Source organism: Manis pentadactyla, chromosome 11 (genome assembly GCF_030020395.1).
Source record: "Manis pentadactyla isolate mManPen7 chromosome 11, mManPen7.hap1, whole genome shotgun sequence".
Lineage (NCBI taxonomy): Eukaryota > Metazoa > Chordata > Mammalia > Pholidota > Manidae > Manis > Manis pentadactyla.
The window spans coordinates 27,208,801-27,221,703 of record NC_080029.1 but is presented as its reverse complement, the minus strand read 5'-3'; the positions used below and the strand labels follow the sequence as shown (position 1 = coordinate 27,221,703).

At 45.7% G+C, this 12,903-nt stretch overlaps 1 protein-coding gene across 1 annotated transcript; it reads right to left on the bottom strand.

Moving 5' to 3' along the window:
- Positions 1-2,214: 2,214 nt before the first annotated feature.
- Positions 2,215-11,230, bottom strand: PROX2 (prospero homeobox 2). Its single transcript, XM_036913177.2, has 4 exons — positions 9,714-11,230; positions 5,929-6,036; positions 4,686-4,880; positions 2,215-3,165 (listed from the first exon to the last, which is right to left on the bottom strand). The coding sequence occupies exons 1-4, from the start codon at positions 11,031-11,033 to the stop codon at positions 2,980-2,982; spliced, it is 1,809 nt and encodes a 602-aa protein (XP_036769072.2). The 5' UTR covers positions 11,034-11,230; the 3' UTR covers positions 2,215-2,979.
- Between the last annotated feature and the right edge of the window lie 1,673 nt (positions 11,231-12,903).

Here is a 12,903-nt window from a genome sequence, read left to right as displayed (position 1 = left end):
TTTGTTGTTGTGAATGTATGCATCATCAAATCAACGATCTGTATACAAAGCGAAAGATCAAAACTATAAAGAAAAGAGCTACAAAGATCATGAAAATTCAGAATACATAGGACTTCATCCTCAGAACTGGTTACCAAAATTTTAGCTAATTTTATAAGGATTTTTAAAAAATCCTTGCTGAAGGCATGTGTAACATTATGTTATACAAGTCTTTTAATTATTTTTCTTGAGGGGATTCTCTATTTTGCCATTGGAAACAAAGACAATTTTTAAAAAGTGGATCTATGGACCAACATATAGTGATAGAGCTGGGGTGCAGCTCCTTATTAATAGTGCTACATCACCTCTGCCCTTTATGCTTTGCCCTTTGTCAGATGGAACAGAAATGGTTCAGGTACCCCTTATATACCTGAGAGATGTCTTCGGCCCCTTCACTGTATGAGTCCTGTTTGGAGCTGTGTGTACTATCATGTTTGAAATAAGGTTCCTAATGAGCCTTTTCCTGCATGGAAAGCCAATTAGCTGCCTACTTTTAATTAATAACTGGGCATTAACTCCTCAATAGTGCCATCATCACAAACTACAATCCAGGTCCTACAATCTACCACTGAAGGATTAGACAATTATGTACTATTGATCAGACTCTGAACATGTCTAATTTGGGAGAGAGTAGTACCCACATCTACCTTAGTGGAAAGAATGACCAGACCTTTGCAATGTTATGACTGCTAAAAGAACATAATAACCAGCTCAGCTTGCACTCAGAATGGGTTCCCAACAGCGAAAGAGATATACTTGGTAGAAACAGAAAAATATAATAAAGTAGAATTCTTCTGTTGGCAGAGTATGTATTTATACATTCTTCTGTGTTTAGCTCAGTGGGTAGAAAACACTTCCTGGAAAGAGTGCAGTACACAAATGTTTTCAATTTGAACTCATACATTTCATGTAATTGGTCCCTGGGACAAGGTTCACTGTCCTGGAGGTGGCTTGGCTCTATCTTTGAAACACACACTAATGAATGTCAGGTTTGAGACAGAAACAGGCTGCTCCATATCAGACAGTCATATGAACCTGGGATCGTTTCCCATGAATGTCTTACATAGCTATGTAATATCTCTGGATAGTGGGTTCTTCTGCTGTCTCCAAACACAGATAACTGCCCTTGCTCTGGGTTTGCCTACTTTAAAACTTAGATTTCGCAGATTCCTTCATTTTTGTAAAGGGAACATTGTTGGGGGGAAATAGGCAGAGATCATCTGAGTGCAACTGGCTGTGTTGGAAGACACTTAAAAATTGGAGGACACTTAAAAGAACCTGAGAACATTAGTTTGGGCCAAGTACGTTGTTTTGGTTTTCCTCTCAGCTGTTTGGAGTAAGAGAAAATTAGTAAGAAAATCACCTTTCATACCTTTTTATGTTGACGATCCAGCAATAGAGGAGATTTGATCTCATCTGATCCAGCATGCTCAAAAAGTCAAGGAAGTGGAGTAGTTGATTGTGAAGACTTGTTTTATGTAAACAGAAAGAAGTAAGCTAACAAAGTCACAGGCAGCCCTGAGTCAGAATGACGGTGTCCGAGCTCTGTGGGACCCCCCAGCCCAGCCCACACAACTTGGGCAGTGCTTACAAGGACTTGATTCTGACTGGCAAGGAAGGCAGATGCAGGTACTTGGGCTTGCAGATGTTTTGCCTATGTATACTCAGGGTGAGTCACAGTTTGTATCGAGCCAGTAGGGGAAAACAACGTTGATTTCAGGAATTCATTTGTCTGTACTGGATTGACCAGGGACTGTAACTTCCTTGTGGAGTGAGAGAATTTCCATTTCTGTGTGTGAGACTATTTGTCCCAGTTATTCCACTCATTGTCTGTGAAGCTGTGCACGGGTTGTGCAAGTCTTCCATCTGGGGCTCAGTTTCCTCCTTCCTAATTTAAGCAGAGTGGGCCAGATGATATCCTCAGGCCCTTTCTAGTTTCTACAGTCTGAAGTTCAGTTTCTTCTGCGTATAAGAAGTCATATCCATTGCATTGGTCAACTAGAGACTGTTCGCATTGTCCAACTGATAAACATTTCCAGCAGCCAAATGTGAATGAAGAGCAACACGCCAGTCCTGTAGAAAGTTGATGTAGGGCTTGCTGGAATGATCAGTGGGAAACCTGGGTGATGAAGTCCCCCTAAGTGGGAGGCTTCAGATGACAGTGGACTGTCAGATGACAGTATCCCAGCAGCATACTGGGGATGGTGGACTGTTTTTTAAAATCATAAGAGGCAGCGTGAGGTGGGCAGCATGCAGTCTGACACCAGAAGGTCTTCGAGTTCTCTTGGTTACTACTCAGCATCCCTACCAACCCAAACCCCCTAGCCTTCTACTTCAGCAAGTTACTGCACAGTTGTAAAACTTATGTGTGATGGGTGCTTTTTAAGTGAAGAGAATATCTGCTTGTCAAGATGAAAAGCTTAAAGAAAATGTATTTGAAAGTGTCTAGCAAATGAAGTTGGATTAAAAAGAAAAGTAAAACCAGCAATTTCTAGAAACCCCAAATAAGATAACCTTATCTGAAAGCTAAGGGGGGGAAAAACACATTTGTGTAGTGAATAACATTTCACAGAGTGCTTTAGGACATATCATCCTTTAATCCTTACCACCTCATTTTACAGATGCAGAGGTCCTTGCAATTTCCCAGGGGCATGACACATGGAACAATGAAGTAAAGACTTAAATCTTCTGATTTCAAACTACTGTATGCCTTTTACAGTGTGCTACCAACACACAATTACACTAGGTTGATATGTGTTAGAGTTGAGGTTAAACTAACTGGCGATTCTGGAAAAGCAAATAAATGGTCAGAAATGGTAATAATACCTATTTCGGTGTTTTCTCCTTATGCCATTTTTATATGACTACAGCTATACTGATGGCCATTTAAGACAAATCTAGGAAATCCTGGCCAGTTGCTCCTCCTCACTTTGCGGGATCTTAATTCCGAAACAGCCCTTGGGGGTTGCTGGAAGATTTGAATATCTCTGGGATGTCACTGTCCAGTTTTGAAATAATTTTATAAATGGGTTTCTTCCAGGAAGGATCTGAGTCTTTCCCTGCGGAGACAGCCCTGAAGAACTCCTGTAACGTCAAGCTGGCAATTTCCAAGAAGCAGTCTGGGACCTGCATTTGCAAAGAGACCCACAAGAAAGAAAAGACGTGAGGCTGGGGAGCAGTGACGCCATACAGACCTCACTGCCTGATGCTGCCTGTTCCTAGGGTGGTGGGCTGCTAAGAGTGTCTCTGCACTGCTGGCCCCTGATATTTGCAGTCCTAGGAATCCCCTGCTCCTTCATCAAATACAAACATTGAAATGATGGTGCCAGTGAGACGGCTGTGGGAGAAAGCATAATAACAACACTCCCTTTGTAGAAGGATGTGATTCCATTAACAGGTGACATTTTTAGTAAGTAAGCGGGAAACTCTCAAATTAAGTCTGTGATTCAAAAGAGGTTTTTAGTATTCTTTTCCTTAGTCTAAGCCTGATGTGGAAAGGAGTGCCCCAAGTTTATGACTGTCATACCTCATCCCACCATCTTTTGGGGCTGGATCCAAAGGATGTGTAATCATTCCTGCTCCTAAAGCCAACCATGAGTTTGAGGGGCACTCAAGAATATGTCCCAGGACCTCACCCAGACTGGCACCATAAATGACAGGGAGATGGGGAGTCCCATGGGTCCGCCAGACCCAGCCTGGCCCAGGGCTTGCCACCACTGCATGCCAAGTGACCACACCGGCCTGGAAAGATGCGGCAGCCCTGCTCCTCCCCGGGCCCTGACCCCACAAGCCTCAGAAAGGAGCCTTAGGTTTCCCTACAGCCGGGCTTAGGTTTCCAAACATCTTCTGACAGAGCATCTGACCAGTGGATGCCAGCATTTCTTCCCTTTCTTGGTGACATTAATAAACTGCTCTTTGTAGTCTCAGTCAAGGGAGAACAGCAAGACGGACATGCAATTGGTGACCAGACACACTTGGCCCCCAGCTTCGCAGAGCTGTCAGCCCCACACAAAGAAACGTGTGTCTGGATGGGGAGTTCTCGCCAGTGACACTTAGGCCATTTGCTTGCCCTGACTGACACTTACCTCTAAGGTGCCACCAGTGTGCCTTCATAGGGATCCCCAAAGGACTGAGAAGTTTAGTACTGTTTATTCATTTTTTTCCAGAAGGGTTTGAGGTGATTTGCCACGGAAGGCCCACAAATAAAATTGTTCAAGTGAAAATAAAGATAAGAACCAAATGATGAAAAGAACAAATCGTTGTCAAGAAAACCTGAGCCAAGACTAGGAGCTGCAGCTGATCCCAGCATGAGTCCTGGGCCTCCTGGTGCTAAGGCAAAGAGGTCAACATGGTAAGTAATGAGATAATTTACAGAGTATTAACTACAAAGTGGCCTAAGACCTGGCAAACCTCTGTGTAAGTTTTAGAACGAGGACTGGCTATATATTGTTTGTGGCACCTGCCTGTTGCCTAACAGAGGATGTCGAGGATGTAATCTTTGTGAATGGAACAGAGATTGGCCCCAGGGTGCCCTGGCTCTCAGTGACTAAAGGACAGATATAGAAGGGGATCTTTTCCTCTAAAACTCGATCACAAAGGAAGGCAGCACTCATCAGACCTCATGGCACCCAAGTACATGGTCTTACCTCAAAGTCATTTCCCTTGTTGTAGTGCATATTGAGAGCTCGAAAAAGTTCTGAGTCACGGAGTACCACCAGCATTTTGGGATTTGTGACATCATCTGAAATTGCTTGCCGGGCAAATTTCTCCATTTGAATGTAGTAAAACTCACGAAAGTTGCTGAACCACTTGATCATCTGGGAGGTAATGCAGCGGTTGAACTGTACAAACAGTGGGTCCACTGAGTCAGACGTTTGCCATGAGATGCTCAGAGTCAGAACTATCAGCTTCCAGTTCAACATAAGGGTTAATAAGAATGACTTTAACCAACATTAAAAAGGGCTTCCTTTAAAAAGAAGCCTCGGCTATTTTCCAAGCCCACTAACTTACACACAGAAGAATCTGAATTTGTTATAATGCCCATTAGAAAATAATTTTTTTTTATATACTAGATTTATGGAAGTTATTTTTTATCCATGAAAAGCTTTCTACGGTGTCTAGGTTTGGGGAGGGTCTGGAGCCAAGAACAGTATGGTACCAGCTTCTGCTGCATCCAGGCAGATTGCATGGTGGCCCCGGAGCCTTCTACCAGTAAAGGGCCAAGCAAGGGGTAAGAGTGCAGATCAGTGAGCAATTTATCAGCAGCTTGGAGCTGCAGAATGAATAGAAATAAGAGCTTGGTGCAGGCATCAACCAAGCAACTGAACATGAGGGAAAGACCTGGAAAATGCAAAGGGAAGATGTAGAAACAAGTACTAACATCCCCTAACCCAACAACCCAGGGTAAAGGAAGCCCTCAGAAACTTCATGACAACAGGCAAAGTCTGGTTCCAACCATCAGAGCTTGATTTTCCTTATTGTCACACTTGATCTGTATGCAGTTTTGAAATACAGCGATTTGGATGTTGTGAAATTTGACAGTGTCCAATTCTACACATTTTTTATTTTTCATAATGTCCCCAGCAAAGACTAGAACACTAGGCTGAAGATTCAGTTTACTAATCATTTTCTTTCCATCTTCCCTCTCCGTGTGTTTCTGGGTATATGTACAGCTCAAAGCTTAAGACTTCAGATACTTAACCTTCCTAGCCCAATATTATTCAGGAGTATTCAGGCAGTCTTAGCACAGAACTGGAAATTGCACTGATTCCATTAACAACATGAAGGGGAACTAAAGTGCCCGTATGCTGACCTAGGACCTCAAATGGGGCAAAATCCACTGCTGCTTGGGAGTTTTGAAGAGGCTGAAACTGAATGGAATAACTTTACCTGAACGTCAGAGAAATAAGCCTTCAGGAGGTTGGAGCTGGGATAGCGTGTGAAGAAAAACATTAGTTTGGCCTTCCTCAGGTGACCCGAATTTAGGCCCTCCTGGATTTATCCCAGCGTCAAGGAAAACTAGCACCAGTTTGTCAAATAATTTTATCAATTTAAATAGTGGATTGTCTCTGTTCCTTATGATTCTATTTAATTTTATTTTTCCTGGTTGAATGGTGTGTTTACTCTGTAGCAAGTCTGATCAGATACGCTTTTTCTTTCCAGATGCTGAATACCATCTATGTATAGTGAAGTTACAGAATTTAAAAAACACTTAGATGTGTAGAAGTCATATGGCCTATGTAACAGTTTGTTGTACTTGGTGCATGTGCTCTCAGAAAGGGAGCAAAGAGATGGCAGGTCAATCCCAGATAAACCGTCCAAACCCCCAAGTAGGGGTTTCCTGCCCCTCTCTGCCTTGGTTTCCTCACCTGTAAAATGAGAGGAGCCAACTAGATGGTCCCCATTCTGGCTCTCATGATCTCCTTTGCAGTATTTAAGCCACAGGCATCTAACTGGACTGAGTGCCAGATCACAGTGTGCTTTGGCTCAGGAAGGTTGAACTGCTGGGCAGCACCTTCTCTCCATTTGCCCGGCACAGCTTCCATTCTTCCTATCTCAGCTCACACTCTCTCTGTGAAAATTAGGCCTTCCTTACTCTGGGCTACCAAGGCTCTTTGTATAAACCTCTGTTTAGCAATGACCTTATTGGAATTTTTACCGCATGTTTGTCTCCCCATTTAGACTGTGAGCTCCTTGAGGGCAAGGACCTTATCTTTTCACCTTTGTATTCCACATGCCTAGCCCAGTGCTAGGAACATAGTAGGTGCTCAATAAATGTCTGTTGGATGAAGGACTGATTGCGTGATTAGCTGATCAACCTTAATCCATCCACAAATAATGGAAATTATATTCCAACACATAACTCACCCTGGGAGCAGACTCCTTCCTTTTAGCAGCAGCAGAGAGCTGTTGTATGACTGTCCAGCACCAGGGCTGGAGGGAAATAAAAATTCTTAGACATGAACACTTAGCAGTCTCGGGGATAATCCTGAGCTGCGTGAGAAGCATTACACAGAGTAACCTTGGAGCTCAAGTCTGAGAGCTGTAGCTTTAGGAAAACTAAGACTTCTCAGTAGAATATCAGTTTAGCCAAAGGAAACCAAATGAACTGATTACAGTCATAGTAATCAGCTGGCACCCAGCCTGCTATCCAGAGAGCCCTGCACCCTGTCTCATTGGCCTTACTTCTTACTCCCTTACAGGTTCACAAAGGCTTTGGAAAGGCTCCTGGATTTGAGAGTCCAGAGACCCAGTTTCAGATACTGATTTTGTCACCTATTAGCTGTGGCCTCACTTCTAAAATGCAGAGTGTAGTGGTTAAAGCTGGTGCTTGGCATTCAGATCCTGGGTTCAAATCCCAGCTCCACATATGTCTGTCTTGTGACTTTGAGCAAGTTGGTTTGCTTCTCTGTTCCTGCCCCTCAGATGCCTGATCTAGAGAGGATGCTTGAGGATTGTGAGAGAACACAGGCCCACAACTTCTTCTCTGAAACAGTGGGCAAAGGGGGTTCAGATTTCAGAATTTATTTTTTCAACAGTAATATGGTGCACATACCACATATTAACTCTCACAGCGGAGGCTATGGGAGCAGTCTGTAATCCAGTACGTTCATATTTCCACAGCAGAATGGATGGCCATCTACACTAAGTGGGATAGTCTATAAAAGTCTATAAATAGCCTCCAATCGGTGCAAGTCAGGTTTTGCCACCAAAAAAGTGCCATCAACTTTAGGGAAAGAAATCAGAGGGATTTTCAGAGCTTTCTGAGTTTCCGAATTGTAGCTGAGAGGTGACGGACATATACATGTGGATTGCTGGGAGCTGTGCCTGCCAGGAAGAACATGTGCAGAAAATGTTAACCCTAATTGTTGTCTCACATCATGCCTTTTCACAGGGATGTTGTTTGAATTTGAAAGTTCTTTTACACTTCAACACAGTTTACTTTTAAGTGGCTTTCATGACCCACCAAAACAAATCTCTAATGCTGGAATGTAGGCAGCAGGAATGAGGGACTAGTTGGGGAGCCAGGATGCTGCCTGGGAGCCCCAAATCATTCCATAGGTAGCTAAGTACCCTGCCCGTGCATCTAGGCCTAGTGGATGGGCTCAGAAACCTCCTGAAGTTCTTTTGAGACCAAGCCTCATTTCATGGGGCACAGTAGGTGCCTGGGAAATAGCAGCATGCCCCTCCCACAGGAAGCTGGGCAGAGAATCTTTGGGGACTGAGTTCTTGAGCTGCTGCCACCACTGCCTGACTTTATCAGGGAGTCGTAATCGATAGCTTCTTATCAAAGTCCCAGACTGGTAGCCTTTCTTGCACAGGGTGATAGCCTGACTGGGAAAATCTTATCTGCACTGATATCTCCATACCTCCAAGAAGATTCCCTACAGCCTGAAGAGGCTGTGGTAGCAGGTGAGGTGTTCTTAGCGCTGGTTTTATAGTTGCTCACTGCGCGTGGGGAAATTACCCAGCACCCACGTGGGGGGTGGGGGTGGGGGGGTGTTGTGTCCAACACCTGTCACCAGCAGGGGGCGCTCATAGCATTTAGGACACAAGAGCAAGCCCTGGTGTGGCAGTGAGCCGGTCCTACCCAATCCTGCTGCCCTTACTACAGCTTGCCAAGCAGAGGGCACGACCGTTCACACCTGGCTATGTGATTCCACACATACATTGACCTCTAGAGACTAGATTCAAGGCTTCCCATGAGAAGCAATGGTGTGAGTTCAGCTTGCTAAAAAAGCAACATCCAAAATATGTTGTCAAAAAGTTTAGTCCTATAAGATGCTTGTTGGAGGGAATCCTTTGGACATATGAGCTTGGGGCTGCATACATTCTTCTCTTAGAGCTTCACATTGGACATCAGCATGTTAAAGGCTCTGAGAAGTCCCTCAGTAAGGACACTAACCCAATCTGAGGGCGCATTCCTCTGGGAAACACCATTTAAGAGACTAGGGTCTGCCTAAGGGTTGCACAGATAACACAGTAAAAGCCAGATTCCTGCAGACCAGCCTGCCCCTCAGTCATACCATTGGGCTGCCTCTCCCTCCACGTGCCCAGCCCCAGGCTCTAGTCCTCTCAGCTGCAGCTTAGAAGCTGTTCCTTAAACTAAAGGCTTCTTACAGCTTCCAGCTGCCTCTCAGTTGTAGTCCTTCAGGAAAACTTCCTCTTTCCCATCTGCCCAAAGTCTCTGGTCCTTTATACCTTCCCAATGAATTACCTTAACAGTGCAGGCTTTTTGCCTTTGGATCCAAGAGGTTGGAGGAGCCCTGCTTCAGATGAGGTCATTCCTGTGAGCCTCTCTGCCTAGGGGTGTGGGCAGCTGACACCAAATTAAGGGGTTCTTCCCTCCATAGGGTACTTATATTCTGGAAGTCTGTTTGAGTTTAAAAACAAAACTCTTTTAGACCCAAAGTAATACATCAGTAGTGGCGGAATCTCATGTGTCGTAGAAGGAGGTAGATGAACCTCCCAGCATCCTTAAGTCCCAGAATGTGGCCATCACTCTCTCACCTAAAAGCTGTGAGCCACAGGGAAGGAAGGCCTGCAAGTGACATCAAGAAGACCGTTGGGAAAGCAAAGCTATTCCCTATTCCATGTAGTTATTTGTCCCCACCTCCCCTCATCTTCTGGATTTCCCCTTTATCTGGACTGTGACAATTACTAGTAAAGGATATGTGGACTGAGGAGAAAGGAAGTTTGTGAGCGGCAGCCTGCAGGCCCCCCTGTTCCATCTTCACTGAGGGAAGAAGGGGCAGACTTTCCAGATGGGTGAGCGTGAGGGGCAAAGGGTGCCACTGCTGGCTCAGACCTGACGGTCGCAGTTTGACAGCTCCCCAGGGTCGTAGGGCAGCCTCTGACGAGGAGTGACTTTGGGAAGATGAGTCCTGGGGGAGACTGCCGCTCCAGTGACCTTGGGGCCCATGACCCACCGGCTGGCTAAGAATCAGATTTTCCTGGGTGTGGGAAGGCATAGTCAAGGGATAGTTTTCTGGGGGACCCTGATAGGGCTTGGGGATCATTCTTGGAGAGACAGGGTACCGAGGAGAATCCAGAGGCTTGGCCAGTGAGAAGTTTCCCAGTGGGACCCCAGCCCGTGGGTGTGTGCTCCTGGGCAAGGCGGCCGGAGGAAGTGGATCTTTACAGGCCCCTCCCTCAGGAGGTGAGGGCTGGCTTCTACCCTCTGGCACCAGCTCCTGGAAGCTTCTGCCCAGCTGAGTCAGGCGACGTGGTGGATCCAGTAGCACCCTTTGTAATACTGAGTCCACGGCCTGGGACACTGCCCCAGCCAATTCTTTCCGCAGAATCTCTAGCAAAGCACGTGCTCCAGAAGGAAGGAAACTGGGTTCCTCAGACTGGTGTGTGACCTCAGACACGCTGTGTTTTTCCGCCCCAGAGAGGTCCCTGTGGGAACACTGGTGGTGGTCACTGTCCATCCCCCAGGGTCTGGGCCTGTAGCCATTCCTCTGCTTCATACTCAAAGGGTCCTGCCCCTTCTCGGAGCCTCCGGAGCCCAGAGCTGTGTCCCTGGCCTCAGCAGCCTGCAGGACATGCTGTTGCAGGTGTCTTAGCTGTTGCTTCAGCAGATGAAGCTGTTCTCTCACCCGAGGGCCCCCCTTCCTGCTGCTGTGGCCCCCGGCAGGACCTGGTTTCAGAGGCCTTTGCTGCCTGGGTAGGTTCTGCTTCCTCTTCCGCTCCCGGGCCTTCTCTGGGCAGCACAGGCTGTCCCTGGCTCGGGAATTGCCTGGCATCGGAGGGTTAGGGGAGAGGCACATGCCTTGGACGATGGTCTCCACTCTGGCCCTTTTTGCCTGGATGTGCTCATCCCAAAACAAGTCAGGATCAGCGAGGCTGGAGCTGGGGACCCAGCTCCAGGCTAAAGGGGAGTCCCTGCCCTGCTCTTGGAGGGATGAGCTTCTCTCACCTTCCATATGGGGTTCTGCCAGGTGGGAGCAGGCCCCGGATGGAGGAGAAAGCAAGCTGGCATTTGGGTCCATCCCCTGGCTCCCCAGGCACTTGCTGGGAGGCTGCCGAGCCAGTAGGACTCCGAGGGGTCTCCCTCCTCCTAATGTCCTCAGCTGGAGGGGCACCCAGAGTAAGCTGGGGCTTCCTTCCTCCTCCGCACTTAGAAAGGTGAAAAGCAGCCGTCACAGACTCAGGCTCTGGATGCCAGGAATTCCGAGCCTCCTGAGCAAACTCTGAAATCAGAGACAGAAAGCAAACAGTACTGGCAACTTTGAACAGTACTTTTTAAACTTGAATGTGCAAAGAAACCATTTATTGTTTTTTAAAAAAAGTGTTAAGATGCAGATTCTGATTCAGCAGGTCTGGGTGGGCAGAGATTCTGCATCTCTAACCAATTCCCAGGTAACGGGGTACGGGTGGTCGGGCCCACACTTTGAGGAGATTCCCAAGAAGGATCATCCAGGGAAAAAGTTCTTCTCTGCCAGGGCACAGCAATAAAATAACAGCAACAACAATAATAATAATGGCAGGTAACTGCATAACTGGCATTATATTCAGTACCTAATTTAATTCTCATAATTCTGTGAGAATGCTGTCATCCCTGTTTTACAGATAAGGAAACAGACTCAGAGAAGTTAAGACGGTCATACAGCTAATATGTGGCAGGCTGAAGTCCAAAGAACATTTGTCTGATTCAGAGTAACTTAGTGACTACCTGCAGCAGAATCACCTGGAGCGTTTGTTAAAAACAGTAAATTCAGGAGGCCTTACCAGTCCTGCTAAGTCAGAATCCCTCCATGCTGGGGCAGGGAACCTGCCTTTGAAAAAAGCAAAGCAAAGTTTGAGAACCAGCTATTTAACCACTCTGCTGTCCTGCTCCTGGAAGAATCAGATTATGCATTCATCGTTCAACATTTAAGAAAAATTTATTAAGCACCTACTAGCAGCAGGCCTTCTTCTGGGCACTTGGAGAGACAGACGTGAACGAGACAGGCAGAGCCCTGCGCTCATGGAGCTGGTCATCTGGCATTGGGAAAGAGAATAAACAAGTGTGTTTTCAGGTCATGATATCTGCTATTAAGAAAAAGCATCATATGGGGTTGGATGAGGGTATGGGGAGAATAAGGAAAAGCTGCCTAAAGCTGTTTTATTCCCACACAGTACCAAAATGCTTTAATCAGGAGGCTCCTAGTAGCAGGTATTTTTTGAGTTTACAAAACATTTGTATGCTTAAGTTACTCCACAAGAAGATATGTCAAAGAAATAATCAATCTTCCCATGTTTTCTTCTGCCTGCTACTTCTATAGCTTTTCTTCTTCCTTCCTAATTACAACCCTTAAATAGAATTCGTGCCTCATATCGAATTTACCAAGTATCATAATTCCTCCAAGTGGTAAAGATACCTCAAGACAAATGCTGGGCATAGAAGCCATAGGGCATAAATCTGCAAGGAAGTAAAAAGCTAACCTTTTCAAACAATAAGGCTTCTCTCTCACTTACCAACTTAACATTTCCCTGTATGGCCCCGGAAGATGACTGGTTAGCCAGAGACGGGTAAGATTCCTCAAGGCAGGAACAACCTAAGACAGGCACAGTCCCAGGGGGGCCATCAGGTGAGAAATTGGGGATCAACAGAGGTGAGGCTTAGAACCTCACCTCCCCGGTTTTGAGAGAAATCTTCTGCATCCGTGGATGTTTTATTGCCCTTGTCTAGCTTGGATTAACACTTAGTCTACAGGCACACACCTGATCATCTACATTTGCTCTCTTACAACACAAAACTAAGTTTTCTACCTTTATCTTACATCTACCTACCACTTCAGCATTTTATTAAAAATAATAATAATAATAATAAAGGGAGAAATGTGGGATCCACATATAAATCAAGTATAAAAACCAAAT